Below are 27,575 nucleotides of genomic sequence, written 5' to 3'. Positions count from 1 at the left end.
GACTCTAAGTCTAAAGTTTAATGTGGGGGCCAGATAAATGATTTTGGAGGGCTGCACCTAGCCTCAGGCCTTAGTTTGGGGACCTCTGCACTGCACTGTACTACTATGACTCCTAGAATTTCATCATTCACTTGACCACTGAGCAAGATGGGGGAAGGATTCAGAGAGTTGTCATGCAAAAAAGGAACTATTCCAAGCTCTGCATCTTGCCCTTGTCATTCTGCTGAGTTATTGTGGGCAATTAATCCTTTAACAATCTATAATTCTAAAGCCATAACTCATGCCCATTCTTCTAAATTGGTATGTGTTTCTCATTCACCAATGGTCAGGAACTGACTACTAAACCCAAAAGACAAGACTGTCTCTCCAGTCAGCTCTGCAAGTGGCAAGGAATCTGATAGAGTAATGCTTTGCTTTTACTTTGCTGTACTGTACAGCCATATTTTAGCAGAAGAGTGAAAGCAATATCTCTGAAGATTTAGGCTGACCTTATATATAATAGCCTGGAATAATTTTATGCAGAAGTGAAAGACAGGGGCTAGACCTGCTTCATTATAATTCAAACTACATCTAGAGTTATAGAACCCAAAGGATCTTTTCCGTCAGATGAATGTAGTGTGAGATATTGGTTAAAAGACATTAAGTCATTCCAAAAGTACAGCTGCCCCTAAGCTACTGACTACTTTATGAGGGCAAATTACTTTAAAGTAATTGCATGCAGTCTTTTGAACTATAGAAATCTTCTCATCAGTCACCCCATAACAATTGATAAGTAAGTAATGACTATACTTGGCTGATCAATTTCTCTATTACTTAAGCAATTTTTAATGTTCCAATGTTTGTGATGACTTACCCAGTAGCTAGTCAATACTCCTCGCTGCAATGTTGAATTAACAAAATGAATGTTCCTCAGAAAGCCAACAATATACCAACATTTCCTGCAGTATCAACAGCTGGGGATTATCCAGATTCATTTGTGTGATCTTCCAAGTATTTCAGTTCACCAAACTGGCTTCAGAAGTTGGCTTCAGTCTAATAATGATGATGACAACGAGGAAGTGGAGCAGAGGGTAATGTTTTATGTTTTGTTCAGTTTGGGCTCCATAAACAGCAGGCTGATTTCTGTGCTTGCAGTGTGAATGGAGTGCTGGACTATATAGGCCTTTCGTCTGATCTCCCATGACTTTTATTACAACATAACTTCAATGCAACTATAGTTCCTTCCAGAATGAGATGGGCACGGGCACAATGTCCTTTGCACTTATAGAATGACACTGTTAAATATTGGCCTATGTTTTTATGATGAATTCTTAAATCACTTTATCTGCAGGACATAAGAAAAGTAATAATAATAATAATAATAATAATAATAATAATACCTTATTTATATTCCCCTGTATCTTCCCAAGGGGACTCTATTAATTAGACAAAAGCCATGCCCAATATCCAATTTTCCATTGTTCAAGATTCACAAAAAGGATATGAGAGCAACAACACCCACTCTCATTTACAGCAACTTGCATTCAGAGGCATACTGTCTTTGATCTTGAAGGCAGTATATATCAAAGTAACTATTGGTAGCTTTATCCTCCATGCATCTGTTTAATACAGCCATGCATTCTGTATACCACTGGTCCAATACATTTCACTATGATTTTATTTACTTTTTATTTATTTATTTAGAAAATTTATATCCCATCCAATTTTTGACCTCCGAAGAGGGACTCAGGGCGGCCAATATATATTAAATGCCAATACAATATAAAAACAACAATAAAATACACAATTACATAAAATGATTATAAATATACATTAAAAACAGTTCACCAGGTTTAAATCATTTTCCAAATCAGTCCAAATTACGGTCCATAAAATCTCAACTTCACCAATAAAATCCATCCATTCTATGAAGTGATCTTAATGTATATTCTTATTGTTTATCTATCTGGACAGTGCAACTCTTTTCCTTATTTTCACTAGTTCTGTAACATTGTTTTACTGTATCTTGGTTGTATCTTTATTGCATTTTTAAATAATCATATATTCTGCTGCCTTCTAAATCTTTTGGAAGTGCAGAATATACATGTTTTCAGTTAGTAATAAAATCCCTTACAAAGATACTATAAAATTAGAAATGTGCTGGTGCATTTATGTAAGAGGCGATGATGGTGATTGCTCTTGGCATCTGGTAATTTGATCCATATTCTTTAGCTGTTATGAGAAATGATGGAAGAAATCAAATAAATACATGGGTAATGGACTGCATAGAACTTAACAAATTGAAGAGTAATCCTGTCAAGGCAAAGGCATTTATGGTCTATAGAAGAGGACTTATCCATTGGAAATACTTATTGGACATGTGTTAACATTCAATCCTTCAAGAGTTAAGTATCTCTTAGAAATAACAGTAGTAATAAAGTTTAGTAATTTTCGATGACCTAAAGTGTCCTCATATTTTATCCATCTACCTTAACCTTTCTGAAATGTAAATTGATGTGCTCAGGGATGTTTCTGCCTGCTCTGTTCCACCTTCACATTCCTCCATTTCTACTTAAAGTGAAGGTGTCTTAGCACCCTTAGAGAGCCTCCTTCTCTTTAATTGAGTTTTCAGTTAGAGGTCCTTAATATCATCTTAAGTTGAAAAAGACTTAAAGGTGCAGCACCACAACAAATGGTTTTCACTAAGTCACTTAATAAAGGTGTTTATTCCTACAAGAAGATATTTGAGTACTACAGTAATCAATAGCAACTTTCTCATCTTTTCCAAAATCACTGTTTTTGGAAGGATGAAAGAAAGGTTCATGTTCACAATTCAGTGCTTGGAGATTATGATACTGCTGGTGGTAATAATAATAATAATAATAATAATAATAATAATAATAATAATAATGCCATCAAAGCCATAATTGAAAAGTTGATGACAGATCCCAAGTGTAGACTGTGCAAGGAAGCAGACAAAATGATAGATCACATCCTCAGCTGCTGCAAGAAGATCGCGCAGACAGACTACAAGCAGAGGCATAACACCCATTGCTCAGATGATCCATTGGAATGTGTGCTATAAATACCATCTGCCTGTGACAAAGATCTGGTGGGATCACAAGCCTGAAAAGGTTACAGAAAATGAATATGTCAAACTACTCTGGGATTTCCAAATTCAAACTGACAGAGTTTTGGAGCACAATACTTCTGACCTCATCATGTTAAAAAACAAAGTATGGATCATAGATGTTGCAATCCCACGTGACAACAGGATTGAAGAGAAACAGCTGGAAAAGATGACACAATACGAGGATTTAAAGATCAGACTGCAAAGACTCTGGCCCAAGCCAGTAGGAAAAGCTACAAGATACCTTTTTGTCTGATAGTAGTAAGTAAAGTTTATTATGGTCGATGACCAGATCACAACATGGGGACCCAGTTCCGTACATTCACGTCAAACCCAAGGGGTTATACACTTCAAAATTCAACAAATTTTAAAATCTAAGCTAAAAACCAATACAAATAGTTATTAAAATCTAAAGCCACTACCATCTGTTGCCATTACAGAGAAGGATAAGCCTTACGGATACCCTTAGGGAGGTGGATAAGCCTCTTTCTTATTACTCTTTAGTCAACTTAATGCATTTCTGCTAAACATTTTGGCACAAGGCCAATTCTGGTTGGTGTCCATCTGGATTAGTAGGGAAAGGTGACAAAAGGAAGGTGAAACTAATTTATTTTGTCTTAGACTCAAGGAGAGAGAACTTCAGAAGTAGACCGTTGTTTAAAAAAAAAATGAACACACATGCCATTAGATAATTAAACTGATTGGGAGTCTAAAATAAATCATCAGTATAGCTTTCAAGAAGAAAGCTCACTTAAGGTTCTTTCACATTTCACAATACTAGTGTAGTATTTTGATTCTTTGGTGACTGCCATGGTTCAATCCTGTGGTATGCTAGTTTGAGTGTCGGACAATGACTCTGGAGAGGATGATTCAAATCCCCACTCAATTACGGCTACCCACTTTCTCTTAGGGGGCCTTCTACTCTGCCATACAAAATCCCACATTTTCTGTTTTGAACTTCACTTTACTTTATTTCTTAATTAGTCGCTCTCCACCAAGGTGCTCCGAGCGACTTACAGTCTAAAATAGCATTTACACAATATAAAAACATTCAACATAAAAACATTCAACAGTGACTATTTGGCAAATTAGATCTGATTACTTAAATGCACAACCAAACAGCCAAGTCTTGAGTGACTTTACAAAAGGTCACAACTCCGACATTGCTCTAATGTATGGAGGCAATGAGTTCCACAGAATTGGAGCATAGGTCGAAAAAGCTCTACGCCATGTAGCTTCCAGGTGTACCTCCCTAGGGCCCGGTATGTAGAGGAGATTTTCCTGGGTGGATCGAGGAGACCACTGATGGAGAAAAGGAATGAGGTGGTCCTGAACTGTATTATATGGCAGTGTAGACTCATAATGCAGTTCAAAACAGATTATTTTATTTTATTTATTTATTATTTAAACTTACATGCCGCCACTCCCCTGGGGCTTGGAGCAGCTTACAAGGATGTCTAAAATCTATCAAAATTTAAAAGCATTTTAAAACAATTTAAAAACAGTAATATCAAACATTAAAAGCCTGTCGAAACAGGTATAATGTGGATTACCTGCTTTGATAGTCTGGATTATATGACAGTGTAGAAGGGGCCTTAGCCTCAGAAGAAGGCAGCCACCTCAGAAATTGGCAATTGTGACACGAAAAACTGGTGAGAGGGACTACAAATCAAAACCAACTTGAAGGCACACAAAACAACAATAACAACAATGGGCAGAATAATTAACATTTTCAGCCAGTGATCTCATTAAACTAAAGGCCCCCAACATTCCATACAGTGCACTCTGACAACTAAAGATAATAATAATAATAACAACAATATGAATAATATAAATAATAAAAAAATTCTTTTCCACAATCATGAGGTCTGGTGTATTGTGTTCCAAAACTGGATAACTTATGTGGTCTCTTCCAACTCTGATTCTGTGATTCTAGATGTGATGCTATGGGCGATAACAAGAGAGAGGCTGTGACATCCCTCATTATAAGCAGACAACTCAGGGGACATTTCCTTCCATTCTGTTTTTCCGAAATTACTCATCTGTCATCCCAGAGGTATACATAAAACCCTTTGGCGACAATGATTTATAGAGACAATGTTCCTCCTTGGAAATACAGTGCTTGTTTCAGAAGTATGAACCATTGTTACTTCAGCCGATGTAAATTCTGGGAAGCTTTCCAGGTGTTCTGTTGGGTGTATCAATGTATCCATTTCTAAGAACAAGTATCTTTCCTTTTTTTAAAAGAAAAATACAAAGAGTCTTTGTAAAAAAAATTGGAAAAGAGGTTTATATCTCAATTTAGCCAATAAATTTAATGATGCCACTTTTCAATTGAAACATTTTTAGCATAACTACCACCAAAACAGTAGCTATTCGTGATAGTGGTAAAATTCAAAATGCAGACACGATCACGCATATACACACACCAAAAAGATTTTAAAAGTGTTCTAATTCTGAAGCATCACACCAGTTATGTCAGTTTTCTTCTTCACTGAGGTCAGATCTTTTAGAATGTTGTAAGTAAAGGTTTTCCCCTGACATTAAGTCCAGTCGTGTCTGACTCTGGGTGCGTGGGTGGAGCTCTAAGTCAAAGAGCCGGTGTTGTCCGTAGACACCTCCTAAGTCATGTGACCTGCATGACTGCATGGAGCGCCATTACCTTCCTGCTGGAGTGGCACCTATTGATTTACTCACATTTGCATGTTTTTGAACTGCTAGGTTAGCAGAAGTTGGATTTGAACCTGCGACCTTTTGGTCAGCAAGTTCAGCAGCTCAGCAGTTTAACCCACTGCACCACCGGGGACTCCTTAAGAATATTAATGGATCATAATTTTCCCTTCATGTCTGAGTCACCCCAAAGTTTGCTGCATCAACAAAACAAAAATCTTCCAACAACATAAAATTGTAGAAAAAAATATTTTACCTAGGTCTTAAAGAAGATGTCCTAGAGACAACAAAGAAGCTTAATTGAGAGGATAGATCACCTTATAATAATGATTCTCAATAAAGCAAATACAGTATTTGATACTGACTCACACTAGTGGCTATTTACATTTGGTGTGAGTCTATTTTAGCAAGGTAGATGTTCTTTAATATCAAGAATTATGTAGTGTGTAGGGGGGAGGTGTAACAAAATGTATGTTGCTACTGAGTTGTTAGTGCTTTTTTGCCATCTACCTTTTACAAATTAGTATGTCAGAAAGAACATTTATGTCATGGTTGTGAGCTTTCAAGTTGTTTACCACTTATGGCAACCCTAAGGCTTCTGGTCACTTCTGACACTCCAAGTAGCCAGCTACTGGTCAATATAATGTCAAGTTTTTAAACTTTGTGTTTTATCAAATGCGTCACAACTATACTCTTGGTTTGTTCCTGATATGATAAATAAATAAATAAATAAATAAATAAATAACCCTAAGGCAAACCTATCATGACATTTAAGCATGCAGTGAAAGGTAATATGCCTTAAAATATTTAGAAAACAATAATGTTCATGATTATATTATATGACACATTTGTTCTGATATGGCTACTGTCTATTTTACTGGAACAGTATTAAAGATATTTATTTATTTATCATGTCAGAAGTGAATTAAGGGTACAGTTGTAATGTATTTTAAAAACACAAAGTTTTAAAACTTGGCATTATACTAAATGCCCTTTGACCAGTAGCTGGCCACTTGGAGTTCCTCTGGTGTTGCTATAAGAAGGTCCTCCATTGTGCATGTGGCAGGTCTCACACTGCATTGTAGTAGGTGGTCTGTGATTTGCTCTTCTCCACACTCGTATGTTGTGGACTCCACTTTGTAGGTTGGCTCTGCATCTCTTGGTGCCAGAGCTCAGTCTGTTCAGCACCTTCCAATTCGCCCAATCTCCTGTGTGCCCAGGAGGAAGTCTCTCATATGGTATCAGCCACTGATTGAGGTTCCAGGTTTTCACCTGCCGCTTTTGGACTCTCACTTGCTGAGGTGTTCCTGCAAGTATCTCTGTAGATCTTATAAAGTTATTTCTTGATTTAAGGCATTAGCATGCTGGCTGATATTTGAACATAAAATGGGATATCAGTATTAATGATAAAACGAGTGATATCTCAACCTTTTCTCCTCTAAATCAGAATCCTGGGTTATTATCCAAGATGGCTTGGCCTTCTGAGAACATCTTGCAAGGCAAAGCTTCACCATAATACTATTCGGGTGAAATATATATTAGTAGCATCAGTGCCTCTGGCACAGTGTTGTCATATGATAAAAGAATCATGCACATTATTATTTTCTAACTATATTCATGACAATTACTCTTCACTTATGGTTAATTAAGTTGTCAAGTTTGTTTTAAATTACTCAGGAAGATATCTTTAGGCTTATTCCTTTTTGTTTACATTCGTAGTTATTATTCAAATTGTCTGTGCTATGTATTTTTACCCTATTTAAAAATGCAGCTGTCACCTCAAACTGGTCAGGAAAGGGTTCCCTATTTGACAATTCAATCAGATGTATTTCCATGTAAACCTTTTGCCTTCTGTGGAACTTGCTTCCAAATTAAATGTGCTTATAAATGCAGCCTTAATATGATTTTTATTTCCCTTGAGGACTTTCAGATTAACTTCTCATTAGTTGTGAATAGATTACTGGTGAATTATTAGGTTTCTTTGTGGTTTCTTAGTTCTTTTATGGGTTTCAAATGCAGGCCACCTGTATATTAAAATTCATCAGGAAGAATAGTTAGTCATTATGATTCCTTCCAATACATTTCAATTGAAATCTTGAAAGCTGGAACTATTTCTTGATTAGATATTGTACAGTATGAATGTAGAAAAATGCCTTTAACACAATAACTGAGGGATATTCTAGTGCTTATATTCAGCATAAGAAGCTTTGTTAAGTTTAATGAGAGAAGGAATCACTAGAAATTCAAATGGATGAACTGAGAACAACGTATTTTGAAAGAAATGCAAGCCACATGCATTTCAGTTGTAAAGATGTGAGGAATATTTGATATTTTAAAAGAGTGTTTCTTTAAAGTTGAGGGATCTTGATGAGAAGAATTCTCAACTAATGAGAATCTTCAGTATTCAGGATTTAGCATGTACAGAATGTACACATTGCTCTTTTGGCAAACAAAACAAAAAAAGTGCTGTCGAAGGCTTTTGTGGTCAGAATCACAGGGTTGCTGTGTGTTTTCCGGGCTGTATGGCCATGTCTCAGAAGCATTCCCTCCTGATGTTTCACCCACATTTATGGCAGGCATCAGAAGTTGTGAGGTCTGTTGGAAACTAGACAAGTAGGGCTTATATATCTCTGGAATATCCATGTTTGGTCCATGGTAGTGTAGCTTCTCAGTAGCTGTTTGGAGTTGTTAAGATTAGTTTGATAGCCACCTCCTTGGTGCTAATGACACAGTGAGAAAAGGGATGTATGCTACATGGCTAATGGCACTAACATACTCTATTAAGTGATGAGAAACTAATGAGTCCATCTATCATTCTAATGAGGCCAGCTGAGCTGAACACTTTGCTACTGAAGACGTCTTTCTTTTCAATGAGCTTTGTTCCAGCTGATAGTTGTTGTCATCATCATCATTGCATTATATCATTTAGACAACATCTGTGGCACATGGGACACTCTACAAAATCTGTAGCATGCCATCTCATAAGGTGAAGGTGAGGCGCAAGGGAGAGGGTACGTGGATATTTAAAATATTTGATGAATAGAACAGGTGGCAAAGAAGGAGAAATGATCATGGATGAGGAACAAGGTGATTAAGGAAACTGGAAAAAAAAGATAACACTTTTTAATACTAAAGTAGGCTAATTAAATGGAGTTGAAATGTAACAAAGTGTATTGTCTCCCACCCTCTTTAGGAAACAGATCTCATGACCTTTAACATCTCAATGCATCGATCCTGGTGGCGAGAACATGGACCAGGCTGCATACGAAGAGTGGTGCGTCCTTCAGCTCCTGGCATCTTAGAGGATTTTTCCTATGTCTCTGTGACAGGCTGCATCATGGACTTCCAGTACTTAGAGGTCATTCACAGTGCCATTCAAATACTACTCTCTGTAAGTACCTACCTGCTGATTAAGCAATTCCTAAGTTGCTTTGTTTGATGTAGGCCTTATCCATACTGATTCTTGTTTAGTTCCTTTTAGCCTTTAGCCTACATTTATTTTAATTCAAGAAAAATCTAAAATAAATAAAGCATGCTTAGAATCTGTCATAGTTGAAATGTATATAAAAGACTATTTTGCATACATAGTTTTGATACTGAAAGTATTCTAAACAATTATACCAATATTTCAACGTAATTCCATAATGTGTCACTGTCTACAAATTCCATCTACCTTGTTCCTTTCCTTTTGTGGTAACATATTTTCAGGTTGGTTATACAAAAAGGAAAAGAGATGTGCAATAGAGCCCCACTTATCCAACATAAACGGGCCAGCACAATGTTGGATAAGCGATAATGTTGGATAATAAGAAAGGATTAAGGAAAAGTCTATTGAATGTCAAATTATATTATGATTTTACAAATTGAGCACCAAAACATCATTTTTTACAACAAATCGACAGAAAAAGCATTTCAATATACGGTAATGTTATGTAGTAAATACTATATTTATGAATTTAGCAACATTGCAATGTATTGAAACTGTTGTGGGTCTAGGTAGGAGGCAGACTGCGTTGGATAATACAGAACGTTGGATGAATGAAGGTTGGATAAGCAAGACTAGTGTACTCAAATTATTTACATTCCCTGTAGTTATATGATCAGTATTTGGGAGCAGTAGATGTATTTTCCTATTCATTTTATCTCTCAGTGCCAAAGTTGTCTTTTGGGTCCTAATAGTCTATTTGCCTTTTTTAATGCACATGCTTCCTATTCCAGATTTTGAATGTTTCAGGAAAACTTATTTTGCCTTGAGAGCAAATGTAAATTAATCAGTGGATGACACTGCAGAACTTGCACATGACTGTCTGTGCATGAAATGTACATGTACAACTACTTAATTTCTTATCCATTCCTGCAAACTGATATGCTGTCATCCATCTACTGAAGTTCAAATACAGTTGTTTTATATATGTCCATCACCCTTTGACACATCAACATTAGTTTCATTAAAAATTGTAGGCAGCAGTTCCAAGAATAAACCTTTAATTAAGAATGGAAAAGAAAAACTTTCAACAGCTGTAGTGAATCCTTCTGTGGAAGATCTAACATAATTTAACTAGTGAAACCTGGCATGTATGAAAGCAATAACAAAATGAAGTTTGAAGATAATTATGAGTTTGTAGTGGTATTGCTCACCAACTGAGATTTTACATCTTATGGGGTACTATCATATCTTCATGTTCCTCACCATATACACATATCTTGAATATACTTTTATAAGAAAATTTTAATTTTGTGTATGAAACAAAGTTTGTACATTAAGATATCAAAAAGGAAAGGCTATCTGACCACTGTGGCAACAGGATGTTGTATTTGGTTCTTTACATCTTCATATTTTCTTGTATATTCAACATAGTTTTATTTCTATTTGTGGTAAATTAATATTTGAATAAAGAATGCATTATATTCCATTTATTTTTGTGTTTGTAATTTTTCTCTAGGTAGTACTTTAAAAAATTATAGTTAAGACTGTCTGTGGAAACAAAAATAATGTGAACAAATAATTTTATAAAATGAAGCGATTGTCAATGAGATCATATAAGGCACTATAACCGAATGTTAACATGATTGGAAACAAATGTGATGAGATATATCAGCATGCAAATGTTCTCACACACAATATTTTGCATATAGCTTAATCTTAAATGGGTACTGTAAATTATGTCATTAGAATATACCAGAGCCCCTGGTGGCACAATGGGTTAAACCACTTTGCTGCTGAACTTGCTGTCCAAAAGGTCACCAGTTCAAATCCAGGAAGCGGGGTGAGCTCCTGCTGTTAGCCCCATCTGGGAGCAGGGTGAGCTCCCTCTTTTAGTCCCATCTTCAAACCACCAACCTTTCAATCAGCAAGTTAACCCACTGCACCATTGGGGGCTCCTGAGATTAAATACAGGAATACAATTCTCAAGAAATAAGTATATTTGGAACATATTTCCATGTTTTGTGGACCAGCAATTGGATCTGCTAAGTGGCCAGTTAATCTTTTATTTAAAAACCATAATCAAAACAAAACAGAAACCCATATAATGTAGGCTAACAACACTGTTTAAAATGCAAAAATACTATAAGCCAGCACCTGACCGCAAGATATTATGATAAGACTATGGAGTCCAGAAAAGTGTATACATTTTGGAGAGCCGAGCTCAATGGGGGCAGTAAAGGGAAAGAAGTACAAGCCAACTGAATCCATCAAACTAACAGCGAAATAAAAGCTATCTCTTATAAATCCAGATTATTTAAAAAATTTAAATAATCCCAAATTAATGTTCGGGACCTGAAATAAATTAATCTATCATACCCAATTCTAAAACCAATTTTAAAAGCTCGCAATAATGAAATAAAATACTTGTTTAACACAGCAATACCAACTTTACTACTCCTTTCCAAGACATTCAAATGTCCTAATAAACACATACAAGTTTGGCCCATTGACATAAATAGTAATCCAATTGATCTCTTCTTCTTTTAGGCAGTGCATCATCACTTACCTCTATGCCGTCCCCTTGATTTTATTAATGATTTCTTTCCCACTGTTTTCAAACATCTGCCAAGCACTGATTATTTAACATGAATATGAGCAATGACATTTTGTGGTCTGAAATACTGTTTCATCAAAGAGAATGAATAATTTAATTAGCAACCATTTAATTAGCCAGCTTTTAATAACAGCAGCTGTTAAATGAGGAACATGTGAATTGAAACTAGAAGATTTTCTATCATCTGAAGAGGAAGCACTTTAGTATATTAGAAAGCATTCCAAATTTGCCATCACTTTTTTACCCAGTGACTTTTAATAAAATTAAAGGTCCAGTTTCATCTATATATAGAGAATCATGTTTTTCCCTGCTGTATACCAACACTGGAATCTGAATGGTGGTTGGCATTGGTGTTTTCAGGAATGAAGATTGGCCAACTGACTTTGCTTTAGTTTGGATCACTACCCTATAATCCTTCCATATCACCTGTCACTTCAGTACTTTTAATCTGTACCCATTACTCTGGCCCGGCCCAGTTTTATTGTGTCTTGGTGTATTGTTTATTGCTTGTTGTTTAATTTTTCTTTAACTGTTTTTAATTTTTTAATTTGTTTTAGGTTGTGTATTGTTATGTTGTGTTTTGAGGCTTTGGCCTTTGTAAGCCGCATTGAATCCTTCGGGAGATGCTAGCGGGGTACAAATAAAAGTAATAATAATAATAATAATAATAATAATAATAGGAGTAATATTATATGATACTGTCTCTATCTTGTGAATCGATTTAATTGTAGGTCTCATAGCTACAATAACTGGCTTGTTTGGAAGGGTGGAAGCCTTTTCCCATCCAACTGTTTGGGACTGACATACAGTTGGAAGTGTTTTGAATGGTCAAAAATTCAGCTGTTGCAGGGGTATGCAACTTCAGTTGATGGCAAGGGGGGACAGTGGCCCCTATAAAGAGTACTGTATCCTGTTTTGAAATCTTCACAAAAGATTGCTCCAAATGACTTCCATTGGGCATTGGAGCAATTTCTCCATGACATCAAGCCCCCCTTGCGATGTTTAAGGCTCAGGAGAAGCTGTCATTTACTTATTTATTGAAGCCCCCCGGTGGTGCAGTGGTTTGAACCCCTGTGCCGGAAGGATTGAAGACTGACAGGTCGCAGGTTCGAATCTGGGGAGAGGCGGATGAGCTCCCTCTATCAGCTCCAGCTCCTCATGAAGGGACATGAGAGAAGCCTCCCACAAGGATGATAAAAACATAGATTCATCCGGGCATCCCCTGGGCAACGTCTTTGCAGACGGCCAATTCTCTCACATCAGAAGCGACTTGCAGTTTCTCAAGTCGCTCCTGACACGACCAAATTTTTTTATTTATTTATTTGTTATTTTTCAACAACACCTGGAAGATGGCTTTTGGTTCATTTGATGTTTGGGGAAAAAGTCTATCCAGAGAGTACAAAAATGTTCTCAAGGCACGTGGCTTGTGGACTGCATTTTCTCAACCATTATTTTAAAACATCAAAGAAAAAGTATTTGGGTAACTCATACTGTTAGGAACCTCATTCTAGTATTCAGCTGAAATCTCCCTTTTTTGTAATGTGAATCAATTCATCAATTTTATTTATTTATTTATTTACAGCATCTCTACCCTGCCTTTCTCCACCCCAGAGAGCACTCAAGGCAGCTTTACACATAGGCAATTATTCGATGCCATAAAACAATGTACAATTAAAATAAACATTTAAATGGAATTATAAAATACATTATAACAATTAAAAACATTTAAGATAATACCTTCACAATTAATCACATAATCCTCAAGCGTAATCTGGGCCATTCCAATAGACACTGCACATCATTCCATATCTATCTATTTCACAAGCTCTCCAAAGGCTTAGTAACAAAGCTACGTTTTCACTCTCTTACGGAAGGTCAGGAGGGAGGAGGCTGATCTAATATCCCTGGGGAGGGAATTCCACAGCCATCACTGTCTCTTGTCCCTGCCAATTGCGCCTGCGAAGGAGGCAGGACCAAGAGCAGGGCCTCCCCCAGACAATCTTAAACTCCAAGATGGTTCACCCATTATTATTATTGTCATTACATATATTTCTATCCCGCCCTTCTCCCCACAAGGGGATTCAGGGCAGCCGTATATAAGCATCCAATGATGCAATCTACATATACAAAAAATACAATGAAAACGCTAAAAATGCATTTAAAAACATTATCCAGTTTCAACAATAAATTCCATAGAACAACAAAAAAAACCCATAGAGCAACAAAAAAAGTTCACTTTATCTTCCATGTAACAGGTGTTCAGATATTTAAAATGTATTTTTCATGGCTCTTCTTTCCATGTTGACATCATTAACTTTATCAGTGTTTTTTTTTTTTGATAAGGGTTGAGTTTTAAAGAAATTATTATTATTGTGTGCCTTAAAGTTGTTGCCAAAAGCAAACTTAACATGGTGGTTTCTATATAAGGTTTATTCATACCCTGGGGTTTGCATTCTGCTGATCACTCTGGCTGGGAAGTACAAATTCCCTTTCCTGAACTGCAAATCCCATGGAATGAAACCATGACCAGTAACAAAATGGAATAATAGCACTATAAGCTCATTATGGGAGCCGGTGGTGCAGTGGGTTAAACCTCTGAGCTGCTGAACTTGTTGTCTGAAAGGTCGCAGGTTCAAATCCAGGGAGCGGCGTGATCTCCCACTGTTAGCCCCAGCTTCTGGCAACCTAGCAGTTCGAAAACATGCAAATGTGAGGAAATTAATAGGTACTGCTCTGACAGGAAGGTAACTGCACTCCATGCAGTCATGCCGGCCATATGACCTTGGAGGTGTCTATGGACAATGCCAGTTCTTCGGCTTAGAAATGAAGATGAGCACCAACCCCCAGTCAGACACAACTGGACTTAATGTTAGGGAAAACCTTTACCTTTACCTAAGCACATTATGTGATTGGGCTACCATCTACTCCTCAATAATGAGATACATTGTATGAGAATTTAAATTATATAATTTATTTATGAATTTTCATCTGTCTACATAAATGATTAAAGATACATTTTATCAACACCAATGACTGATTTTGACCTCTCATTTTGCCAATGTGCATATGGCCACCCCATTCCAATATAGGACTGGAATTGTTAGGCCAGAAAACAAGCCATCTCTTTCTGATGTCTGAAATATTCATAGTACAAATGATATTCTATAATGTTAAGCAAAATGTTGTTTTGTATTTCAGTTTGATTGCATTTGTCATATTTACTGGCTACATAATGGGTGGAACATGAAGAGTTCTGGAAAACACTTAAACAAAAGTCTTAGAAACTAGAATAAAAGGGAACCCACAGTTTAAATTTGTTCTGTGTTGGTAAAAATTTAAAATGTAAAGGGGAAGAAAACGTGACAGAGAGTCACATGAATAACTGATGAATCTCACGGAGATCCATTAGCAGCCTCAGAAGGTGTAGAACGGGAAGTGCTGATATGTGTTGTTGTTTTAAGTCTCAAGTCTGAGCAGTAAAGACCTAGATTTCAAAGACTCTATTAAGAAATAGCAATGAAGCTATTTTTAACTGAATGGAGTTTCTATTACCTGCAGTTCAGTTATTCAGCTGGAACTAAATTCCAATCTTTAAAAGCATGTAGCGTTAAGAAGCTGGAGATTGAACTAGGCTAATTTTCTAGAGAAATTATAGGAGCTTGCTTACTTTGCTAACTTAGAAACTCTAGTTCTAATCCAACTTTTAAAGTATTAATCCTATATACATCTACTTAGAAGTAAATCCAGCTTATTCATGAGGTTTTATTCACATAAAGCTTGATAGCATGGTTTTCTAACCATTTCATGGTGGTGACAAACTGGAAGTTAAACCAACCCGTTATAAAGATACGAAAATACAGAAATTGTAATAATGAAATGTATGGTTTTGGGTTCTGTCTATTTTTGGGACCACATCTCTCCCTATGAACTGGCACAGGCTCAAAGATCTGCCAGGGAGGCCTTCCTCTCACTCCCATTACCATCTTTAGCATGGTTGGTGGGGATAAGGGAGAGGGCTTTCTCGATTGTGGCCCCCTAACTTTGGAACTCCTTCCCAGGGGAGAATAGGCAAGCCCCCACATTGTCCTCCTTTCGCAGGGATTTGAAAACCTTGATGTTTCAGCTTACATTTGAGAACGCCTAGCTCCTAGTTATAAATGCCCAGTCCCTAGGTTCCCTAATAATATTTTGTCCTTCATCCAATACTCAGCACTTCATCCAATACCCAGCCCTATGATACGCTACTTGCACTATCCCATGCCCTTTTGTAGCCTGATCACACCCATTGTGCTACTGGCAATTGGTTTTGTTGAGTATTGTTTTGATTGAGTTTTAACGCTGCTGTTTTATATTCTGATGTTTTATTTAATTGTGCTTTTATCTAGATTGTTATATTTTTACTATGTTTTCATTTTAATTCTGTTTTTGTCTTGATGGATTGTTTTGTATTTGTGTTTGTGGGCATTTTATCCCATATGTAAGCTGCCCAAGTCTCTTTGGGAAGATGGTGGTGGGGTATAATAATAAAGTTATTATTATTATATTATCAGTATGTCACAGCAAGCAAGATATATATGCTGGGTTTTATATCACAAAATCACAAGTCGAACACTTCCCAAGCGTTTAGGACTGAGTGATGTATTTTTGAATGATGCGCACAGATCCAAGTAAGGTGGCCTTCTGCAATTGACAGACCATGATTTTGTTGATCTTTATTGTTTCCAAATATTGGCTGAGATCTTTTGGCATGGCACTGGTTTATGCCAGAGCCTTTGCAGTTCAATTTTTAGGTCCTGATAATGGCTGTGTTTTTTCCTGTTGTTTTTTGTCAATTCAGCTGTCACCTGGAATTGCGACATCAATAATCCAAACTTTTTAAATTATTATTATTATTATTATTATTATTATTATTATTATCATCTTCATTATTGAGACACAACATTTCTCATGAAAACCTTTTCATTTATATTTTTTTAAAATATATGATTTATTCATTGTTTCAAATTGACTCAGACGTTTATTGTTACATTTGCATAATTTTGTAGCGAAGAGAGGCTTTCCCTTTCCCCCTTTTGGAAACGCTGCCTGATACCTTGAGATTGGAGCCCCCGGTGGTGCAGTGGGTTAAACCTCTGTGCTAGCAGGACTGAAGACCGACAGGTCACAGGTTCGAATCTGGGGAGAGGCAGATGAGCTCCCTCTATCAACTCCAGCTCCTCATGCGGGGACATGAGAGAAGCCTCCCATAAGGATGATAAAAACATCAAATCATCCGGGCGTCCCCTGGACAACGTCCTTGCAGACGGCCAATTCTCTCACACCAGAAGCGACTTGCAGTTTCTCAAATGTCTCCTGACCCGGCAAAAAAAAAAACAAAAAACAACAACCTTGAGATTCACTAAACCAGCAAAAATGGCATAACTCATTGTGAACCAGGAGATTCAGTACTTCTTGGAAGTGATATCTTTGGCGCAGTGAAGCATGATAAAATTAAGCAGGACTTTAGTATGATAGATAACATGCTGAGCCTTTTAAAAGGAACTGAACTGCAGTTTGGCTTTTCAAAGGAAGAGCTGAGAGCTTTGATTTTCATTTCCCTCTTGCAAAATTAAAAATGCAAACACAGCCAGCAGAATAGCAAATGCTTCTTCCCTTTGCAAGGCAGCTTTGAAGCCCCAGTTGCAATACAGCCTTTCTTATAATGAAGCTTCCCTAAAAACAAAAAAGATAAAAGCAACCCTTAATGAAGCATTGTGTATGTATTTAGCATATTCAAAGTATTTTCCATGTGTTGTGACTTTTCAGGCAGAACTAAATCTTTTTAGTAGGGGATTCTTTCATTTGAGGAGAGGATGAAAAAAATACCCATTCTGCCATTCATTTCTTATATTTTTCTAGTTTCAATTTGTGAATGAAATCTACCATTCATGTCCTTTTTCTCTTCGATGATAATTTTTCTGATAATGTGGCGCAATTTCCGATATCAATTAAATCACAGCTTTGCAAGGAGAAAAATAAAACAAACCATGAAGGCTTGCATCTCAAGCACATTTGGAACATTTACACCTGACAGAAGTTATGGATCCTCCCAGATATTCTAGCCGTAGTTGTGTTAAATTAAATTCCTGACAATTACACATCTTATATCAAGGCTTTTTATCTCTACTTTATTTTCAAATATTATAAAAAGCCATCATAAAGCAAAGTAATTCCCTACTTTTGGAAAGGGAATTACTTTGCAGCTAAATTTGTATGCGGAAAATTATCTATGAATGGTGGAGAAACCAATGATACTTGCACTGTGATACATTAATCTGACTTATAATGATAAATGTGTATAGATCTGATTAGCGGTATGGGTCTCACTCTTAATACTTTTGAGGAGCAAAAAAAGGGCTCATCTTACTGCAACTAAAATCTTTTCCATTTGTTATTATTTAACTGTTTTAAAAGTCTGTTTGAACAAAGTCATCAGAATATGTAACATTAGAATGATCTGCTTATACTGTATATAAAGGGATAAATATAATTCATTGACTAGTCTAACTTGGCATTACCTTTATCATATCAAACAAGATGGGGTGCTGCAGCAGAAAACCAACATCTTGGATGTTAGATTATAAATAGTCAAAATTTGATATATAAAGTTGATCCACTGACATTTTCTCAGCTTAACTTGTTTCCCAAACTGTTTGTATTTGAAGGGCAAAATAGAACTATATACAGTAGGAGTGTGTAATTCGGGGGGGGGGGGGGGGAATACTGTTTTCTGCACCAATTTTCAATCCGCCCTCATTCTTTTTTTCGGGAACTTCCCAATTTCTTGTTCAGTCAGTCAGAAGTTCCGTTTTTGTTCTGGGAATATCCAGCCCATTGGCGGCAATAGGGGAACTTCTGAGCCCCCCCCCCCCGCCTTTCCATCATTTTTAGGGCTATAGGGATGAAAATGGCCATACTTGGAGGACAGATTTATGATTGAAAGCCCCACATGTTTCAGAACATTTCAGTCATTCACTGGTTTTGTGGAAATTCTTAGAATTTCTAGAACTAAAACTGAAAGAGTGTGATTTGGCCAAGAGCACTGGATTTTCTAGAATCCTAGTCCAACGCTCAGAGCACAACACCATGTTGGGCTGTCCCACTGCTTAATATTGTCTATTTTCCAGACTTATTTACCAATCATGAATTTCAGTTTTTACTGATATTGAGTCAGGCTTGGCTACTTATAGAATGTTTCAAGAGAGGCAAAAGTAATTTGCCTAAGACTGATAACCTCATAACATGCCTAATCAACACATTCTCATAATACTTATAGGTTGTGCTGACATGGAAAATATAGTTATCCTCAGGCTCTCCTTGGGAATGTGTTTCATATGATTTAGAATCCGATGCCTACTTGTATCTGCTTGGTCTTTGGGGAATAGGGTGTGGATCTATTTATGGGTTTTTCCTACTTTGTATCGTAATCTTGTGTATATGAAGAACCTGGTACTCTCAAAGCTTCCATGATGCCTGAATGAAAATTCTGTGTTTCTTTAGATGCCAATCCAACCCCCTAAGAATGGAAGGCTTCCTGTGAAATATGGTATATGTTAAAAATAACAATATGTTGCCCTATTTTAGTTGAAACTCTAAATTCTGCATTTGTTTGCTTTTTAAAAAAATATAAAGGCCAGCAATGAGTTAAAAACATTTGCTATTTTTTTTTTTGCCTAGTGCACAAGCCATTGGTCTCAAATCTACGCTAAGCAGCATCTCACCATCCACACTTAGCATTTCTAATTAAGCCTGACATTTCTGAATTAATATCAGAATATCAATAACTGCTGACATTTTTCAGCGTGAACCGAGGATGTAACTAATGAAGTGCTTTCAGGAAGGCTGCCGAGGCCTCTTAGCATGATTGTCCTGTGACTGTGTATAAAGAGCAGTTGACAGTAGCTTCCTCCACATTTTTGCATACCTCATGGTAATTCTCCTCTATGTCTAACAATTTGTATCTGTGTGAACCAATATAAAGCTTTGCAGTTTACTGCAAAACCAATGAGAATTTCGTGGCAGCCTTCAATACTGTTATTATTTGAGAGCATTTCGGTTTCTGAATCTTAAGCTATATGTAATTGTGGCACAGACATACAAACAATTATAAAGAGAATACCTTTTGCAGATTAGGAATTTTATCACACGAACCCACTGTTTTGCTACAGTTGTGTTGTTGTAGAATAATGGATACATACCAGATTGAGCACCTTTGATATTGCGCCTCTCTTCAAGAGCACAGCTGCACTGATTCACGATGTTTTGGTCATGTGATGATTCTCCCACACATCCCCAAAAACATTTGCATGCATTATTGTGGTTACATCATTTATTATTTTTATGTTAGCACAATTGAGCAATTTCAGTATTTTTTTAGAAAAAAAAGATAGATATAAATAAAAAGGCAGGGGAGAGGAGAAGATCCCATTTCCTGAAGTCATGTTACTGCAAATATATCAGTATAGAAGCAGAAGGGGCCCATTACACCAAAGTAGATGATGGGAATATTGCAAGATTGAGAGCTATGGTGGGTTTAACCCATTAATAGCTAGTTAGGGGAGAATCATACGGGGGGGGGGGGGCAACCAGTAGCAGGATACAAATGGCATTGTGTGGTAAGAACTGACACTTAATGTGACAGTGCAGCTGCAATGCTGGATTGCCTACCTTGTATGATAAATCCCTAGGAGAGCAGATTCCTCTTTCCAACCTTACACACAAAGATACACTTCTTTCAAAGTTACTTTTGAAAGCTGTACATGAGAGGCATAAGAAGTTGATGGAATATTCAAGTAATGTGTCTTCTTCTTTTGATGCTTAGAAATTAATTATTTGTTAATGTTACTCTTAAATAACTTGGAAGTGCTGTGGGAACCAGTTTTCTATGAGTTTATCCCATGATACAGCTTTCATGTTTTAAAATCCTACAGTCATAGGCGCACAACCTGCTTTTATTTAGATTGTTACATTCAACTGTGTTTTAATTATAATTGTGTTTTTATTTGCATGGACTGTTTTGTATTTGTGTCTGTTGGCATTTTGTCCCATATGTAAGCCATCCCAAGTCCCTTTGGGGAGATGGTGGTGGGGTATAAGAATAAAGTGAAGAAGAAGAAGAAGACTGAATGAATGAATGAATGAATGAATGAATCTATCTTCAGGTGGTATTTATTTATTTTTATTTTTAAAATCACAGATGAGAGGAAAAACAAGAGGAAATGAACTTGCTGGAAAAATGAAAAACCTACCAGATTTGTTGAGTCTCACTTATATGGTTGTGAAACTTTAAACACTAAAATATTACAAAGCTCTGACAAAATTGCTGTCACTGTGCTTCAACATTTAAGAGGTGAATTAGAAAAGACCTATGAGAAGCATAACTAATCAGGAGTGAAATAATGAAAACTGTGTTATCTACAAATTCAACAGTTAGTCTTATATAATTGGAATATGGTTCCTGTACATATGGAATATTGTTCTGTCTGAAAGAGGAGAAGCGTTCCATTTTTTTTTAAAAAAAATCTTGTAATATGGCTAGCTTCAGAGATTAAAATTATGAAATATACCTGACAATGATTTGATGGTGTCTCCTGCAACATAAGATTGTAACAATGTGACATTGGCAGCTAAATCAGTTTTATTAAGAAAATGTTGAAGAGTTGCTCAGCTTTTATGTTAGCAGTTAAGCCAACTTGCCATTAAAATACTATACAAATGAATGTCTTATGGGCACATAACAGGCTACTTTGCTGAATTTAATAAACATCTTTAAAATATCTAATTGTACAGCCATGTTTCTTTTTAATGGCTCCAGAGGGACTAACATCAAACAAAGACCTTCAGTCTAAAATTAGAATGGGAAATGATCCCAATTCCAACTGATCTCATTGCTGTGATGCAGTCATCTTTTTTGTGCATGGACATCTATGCCAAACAGCATAGACTATAGTAGAGCCTATAGGCTATGGCATATAATACAACTGTCAGGATGTTTATTAGCATGCAGAAGAGTATATAGATAACTCATCAATGCAAGTGATTTATAGGAACACACTAGCCCTTAGCGAGCAGCCAAAAGGAGACACAACTTCTTCATCACACTAGAGAAATGCTCTACTTAAAATCCAATTTCTGCCTCCTTCAGAATTCTGGAGTTTGTAGTTTAGTGAGGCTGTTAAAGGCTCCTCCCTAAACTACAAACCCCAGAATTCTGCAGGAGGCAGAAACGGGATTTTAAGTGCATTTTTATAGAATGTCAAGCTTGCCTCATGTCTCCTCTGATGGAAGAATGTACCACTGCACTGGTCGTATTTTTACGTAAGCTAAAGATGTCTGTTTGCTGAGTTCCTTCAAGGTCAAACCAGTCACTTCAAGTATAACTTCCATCCATCTTGCCCTTGGTTGGCCCCTCTTCCTTTTTCCTTCTATTTCCCCAGCATCATTAGCTGAGGAGTCACCACCAAAAAGGCACTGTCTCTCGTCCCCACCAACCACACCTGTGAAGGAGGCAGGACAGAGAGGAGGACCTCTCCAGATATCTTAGTCTCTGAGATGGTTCATACGGGGAGATACATTTGGATAGGTAAGCTGAGCTGGAACCGTTTAGGGCTTTATAGGCTAAAGCCAGCACTTGTAGGAATTTTAATTCTGCATTTGCTCTTTGATATACAATAGCATTGTCTGGATTTATTTGTGAGTGTATGTGTAAGGGTTTCAACTGCAATAGTTAGAGCCAAATGTTGACTCCCCCAACCTCCCTAAAGCAATAGAAATTAGAAAAATAAAGGGAATAAGATATCATACTCCCTCAGTGAAAAGCATTTTTAGCTGAGATATTTTCTTTTCTTTCTTTCTCCATTCAAGGCTGAGTTGGTAAGTATTTGGTTTCTTCGGGGAGGAAGTTGGCTAATAGAAGGAGATTTGCTAAGTGTTAGACCTTGTAAGTAACATTACTTGTAACGAATTAACATGCATTTTTAATGCTGAGGTTCTTGTTTCATTTTCAATGCAAGCGCTGTGACAGCTTGTTCATTTGAGCTTTATCTCTTTGAGCTTGGCATGGAACTGATAACGACCCAGCTTTTCAGACATTGGCTTCCATTCCTGTAGACACAAGAGATTCAAAAGGACAGGTCTGGTTGAAATGGAATTAATAAAATGAGACTTTGACCTAGAAAGGGGAAAAGTAGTTGATAAACATAGTAGTTTCCCTCTCTGATTTAAATTGTTATGGATAAAGAAAGATTTTTTTAAAAAAATGAGGAAAATAAAAAGTGCTTTGAAGCTTGCTAAGGAGACTTTGGAAATCAACTGGGCCACCCTGGGAAAGTTACATTCTCTTAGCTTCAGAGGAAGGTAGTGGCACATCTTGCAAAAAAAAAAACCCATGATAGTCTCACAACGAGTAAGAAATGACCTGAAGATACACAGCAACCACACAGGAGGCTTTGGCCACATCAACACTGTCTGCTTTCTGCGAAACAGTCCTGGATCAGCTCCAAACATTGAAAGCCAAACATTGCGCAATGCTAATATGGGGCAATTCAGGGCAAGGCCACCTTAACACTATTTTTTTAAAAGCTGGCATTATTTAATGTTTGAAGAGTGAAAAGCTGCCTGCGGTCTATTAAAAAAAGGTGAATTAGCCTTCCTGCAGTCTTCCCAGTCATGAAATACACTCCTCATTGAGTCTAGTAAAAGGTAAGGGAATCTGGAGGAAATCAAATGTCCATCTACCTAAAAAATTCACATATGATTCTGGAGATGTCCTTTGAAAGCCCTTGCATTGGATAAATTGATGAGCTGGAAAAAGACATGCCATCTCCAAGAGGTTGGGGGGGGGGGGAGGCTTGGGGGGGAGGCTTAATGATTAATTTGCCTAATGATTAATTTGCCCCTCCTATCTGGAATCAGGTTTCCAAATAGAAAGTATAAGACAAGTGGAACATAATAATCAATTTCCTCCCTTTTTGTCACAATTGGCCTACTTGAAGAAGACATGTGATCAAGCAGTGATAGGCAGCAAAAGGACAAACAGGACCACATTGCTCCATAGCAGGAGCCCAGCAGGATCTCAGTAGGTGCCTGATGATGTCAACTTGAATTTTCCATGTACATCTGTAGCATTTTCCTACCAGATACCATACATAGGGTGGCATGGCTGTAGCTTTTGTTAATGATAAGGAACACAGTAAGAACATATGATAAACTTGCATTTATCTTCTGATTATGTAAAGTATCTGGTCATTATTCCTGAAAATTGGTATATGGACCATGAAGAAACTCTGTGGGAGCTACTTTTCTCTGAGTTAGAGCAGCAGCTAGATAACTGGCTACCTAATGTTGGTTTCCATCCATGAATTATAAAATATATCATTGCACCCTGGACTACATTTCTTCCAATTTGTGAACTGATTCATATCCTTCCAGTGTTGTGATTTATCTCATAGGAAAAATGTTCACAAAACTCTCATGAATGAAATTCACTGTTCATAAAATATTATCTATATATATAAAAGTGCTCCGTGCGTCATGATTACATTAAAAACAAAAGAATCAATGAACAAAATCACACCAAATTTGGCAACAAAACGTCTCACAATGCAAGGTGTGACCAACAATCATAAAATAAACAAAACCAGTAAAAATACTTAGAAATTGTAAAAAAAAAAGGATCAAATGACATAGTGCATGCGTGCAAGCCCCTCATGAGGACACAGCAAGCGCTCCTAGAATGAGTGCGAGGGCTCCTCACAACTCTTGCATGCGCAATAACAGCTGTCCTTCCAACTGTCTCTCCTAAGATCCCCGCTTCACAACGTGTTTTCCAAAATTTTGGCTACCACTGCCCAAGGCACCTGAGACTTATTGTGGTAAAGACATCTAAAGGAGTAGAGATTGAGAATCAGTGTGCCGGAGGAGAAACAGAAGGAGGAGAAATAGGAGGAGGAGAAGGTCCGATTTAGCAGCGGGAAGGAATTGTAGTTCAAACTCAAATTGTAGTTCAAACTGTTTCCCCTTCCTCTTTCATCTTCCTTCCTTCCTTCTATCCCTTCTTGCTCTCTCCCTCATCCTTCTCTCCCTCCCTTCTCTCTTTCCCCATTTCCTCCCTTCATTAGTTCCCTTCTTTATCTCCTCCCTCCCTTTTTCCTCTCTCCCTCATCCTTCCCTTCTTTCCTTCTCTCTTTCCTCCTTCCTTTCCTCCCTCCCTTCCCTCCTTCCCTCCTATCATTCCTTCTTCCTTTCTTCTTCCCTCTTCAGCTCTAGCCTCGGTGCCACCATCATGGTGCTCCAGTAAGTCCTGTTCCTAATGAAGCAGATTGTGCCGGGGAGGAAGGGGTGAACCGATTTCAGACTCCTCATTGATTACAGGTGAGCTGTAAATCCAAGCAACTCCCAAATGTCAATGTCTTATTTCCCCCAAACTCCACCATCCATCTTTGTTTGGGTTCACAGTGCTCTCTGGATGAACAACTTCTCCTCCTCCTCCTCCTCCTCCTCCTCTTTCTAGGTGAACTTATTATTATTATTATTATTATTATTATTATTAAGCAGAAACTGAATGGCCATCTGTCAGGAGTGCTTTGGTTGTGCTTCTCCCTTATGACAGAAGGGGCTGGACTGGATAGCTCCTGGAGGTCTCTTTCTACTCTAGAATTCTATTGTTGTTATTATTATTAAACAAAGTCTGAATTGCCATCTGTCAGGAGTGCTTTGATTGTGCTTTTCCCTTATGCCAGAAAGGGCTGGACTGCATGGCTCTTGGGGGGTCTCTTCCTACCCTAGGATTCTATCATCATAATCATCATCATCATCATCATCTTCATCATCATCATTATGCAAACTCTGAATGGCCATCTGTCAGGAGTGCTTTGATTGTGCTTTTCTCTTATGGCAGAAGGGGCTGGACTGGATAGCTCTTGGAGGTCTCCTCCTATCCTAGGTTTCTATTATTATTATTATTATTATTATTATTATTATTATTAAACAGAGGCTGGGTGGTCATTTCATGGGAGGGCTTTATTTGTTTCCATTATGGCAGAAGGGTGTTGAGTGGATGGCCTTTGGGGACCCCTCCCAACTCTAGGATCCTTTTATCATCAAGCAGAGCCTAAATGGCCATCTGTCAGAAGTGCTTTGTTTGTGCTTTTCCAGCATGAGGGTGGAAAAAGGGGGTGGATGGCTTTCAGAGGTCTCTTCCAACTCTAGGTTCCTAATACTATGTTGGTCATAGGGGTTCTGTGTACCAAGTTTGGTCCAGATCTGTCATTTGTTGGGGTCTCAGTGGTCTGTGGAAGTCAGAGCTGAATCAGTTGCAGGTACTGCAAATCCCATCATCCATTGTCCATACTCTCCCAAACCTAATATGCTGAAAAACATCAACCAGCCAAAACTATGCAATGTCACATGACTTGCAGTCAAATCATTACTCAACAATGTCATCGATACAACAATCCTGACAGGACTGTTGTCAACAATCCCATGCATTCCAATGATTCCTACAGATACGATATATCAATTCAGCAGATTTCAATTCCCTATTCAACTGGCTTTTGCGATCACAATCAACAAAGCACAAAGACAGTAATTAGAATTTTGTGGCATAGATTAAGACACTGAATGCTTCGCACTTGCAGAGTAGGAAAACCACACAATCTCTAAATCAACACTGACAAAGGAACAAGAAATATTGTTTACCCACAACCTTTAAGAAATAAAATATATTAAAAACAAGCACTATCTCATTACTTAATTTTACATGCCACCAGACTATGCCACAGCAACGTGTGGCCGGGTACACCTATTTATAGTGGAATGGCAGATTTCTCTTTGTAAAGTCTTACGCATCCTGCTGAACAGGACTATTCATATTAAATGACAGCTATAAACACCAAACATTTGTCTTCAGCACTGACAAATGAACCAGCTGATGTGTCCAAAGAGACTTAAATGAGATCCAAAATGCAGGCTGGCAGCATTTCCGAATGAACCTAAATAGCACTCTTGGTTTCTGACTTCTTTAGCTGAATATGTAGGTTGTTAAATGAATAAAAAATCATTATCTAAAGACATGGTGACATATTGTTCTGGGATTACTTCAAGGTGCACTGAGTGGTAAGCTATGCACTTCATTAAATTGTATGTAATCTCTCTTGAAATAGCTCTCTGTGTTTCTTAAGGGGAAATGTTTGCCGAGTGAGAGCAGAGAACAATGGTAATCCATATCCTCTGACACAAGTAATTAGTACTCTCTGAAAGCTCCTGATCAGAATTGACAAGCTAGACTCCTGTTTAAATGACAAAATATAGATTCCACAGCCAGACATGGATTTGAGCAAGTTATCTTTAAAACACACACACACACAAAGGCAAATGTCTAACGGGGTAATGAATCCTATAGAATGCATTTGTTTAAAGAAAAAATCGATTGTTTTAACAAACATACCGTTTTTAAACCACTTTATTTATGTCTTTAATGTACATTTGTGAACATCAGGCTTTTCCATTCCAATAGACTATGGTCCATAGATATGGATACTTAAATATAAATGGTTCTGGCCCAGCTTACTTGTCCGAACGTAGCTCCTCCTATGAACCACCTAGGAGATTAACATTGTTGGGGAAGGCCCGGCTCTCAGTCCTATCACCTTTGCAGGCACATCTGGTGGAAACAAGAGACGGGGTGTTTTCTCAGTGGTGGCCCCTCAGCTGTGGAA

The 27,575-nt window shown here is 37.4% G+C and overlaps 1 protein-coding gene across 3 annotated transcripts in view; it reads left to right on the top strand.

The window, feature by feature from the left end:
- The window catches only part of NKAIN3 (sodium/potassium transporting ATPase interacting 3), a 238,934-nt gene that overhangs the window by 156,126 nt on the left and 55,233 nt on the right, over positions 1-27,575 (top strand). For all 3 annotated transcript variants that reach the window (XM_060775383.2, XM_060775385.2, XM_060775386.2), the window contains exon 4: positions 8,973-9,170. In XM_060775383.2, the coding sequence (XP_060631366.1) occupies positions 8,973-9,170 (198 nt within the window). The remainder of the gene's footprint in view (positions 1-8,972; positions 9,171-27,575) is intronic.

The sequence above is a fragment of the Anolis sagrei genome, chromosome 4, assembly GCF_037176765.1.
Source record: "Anolis sagrei isolate rAnoSag1 chromosome 4, rAnoSag1.mat, whole genome shotgun sequence".
NCBI classification, from domain to species: domain Eukaryota; kingdom Metazoa; phylum Chordata; class Lepidosauria; order Squamata; family Dactyloidae; genus Anolis; species Anolis sagrei.
Note: the sequence above shows the minus strand (reverse complement) of the source record. Positions and strands in the feature narration are given on the sequence as shown.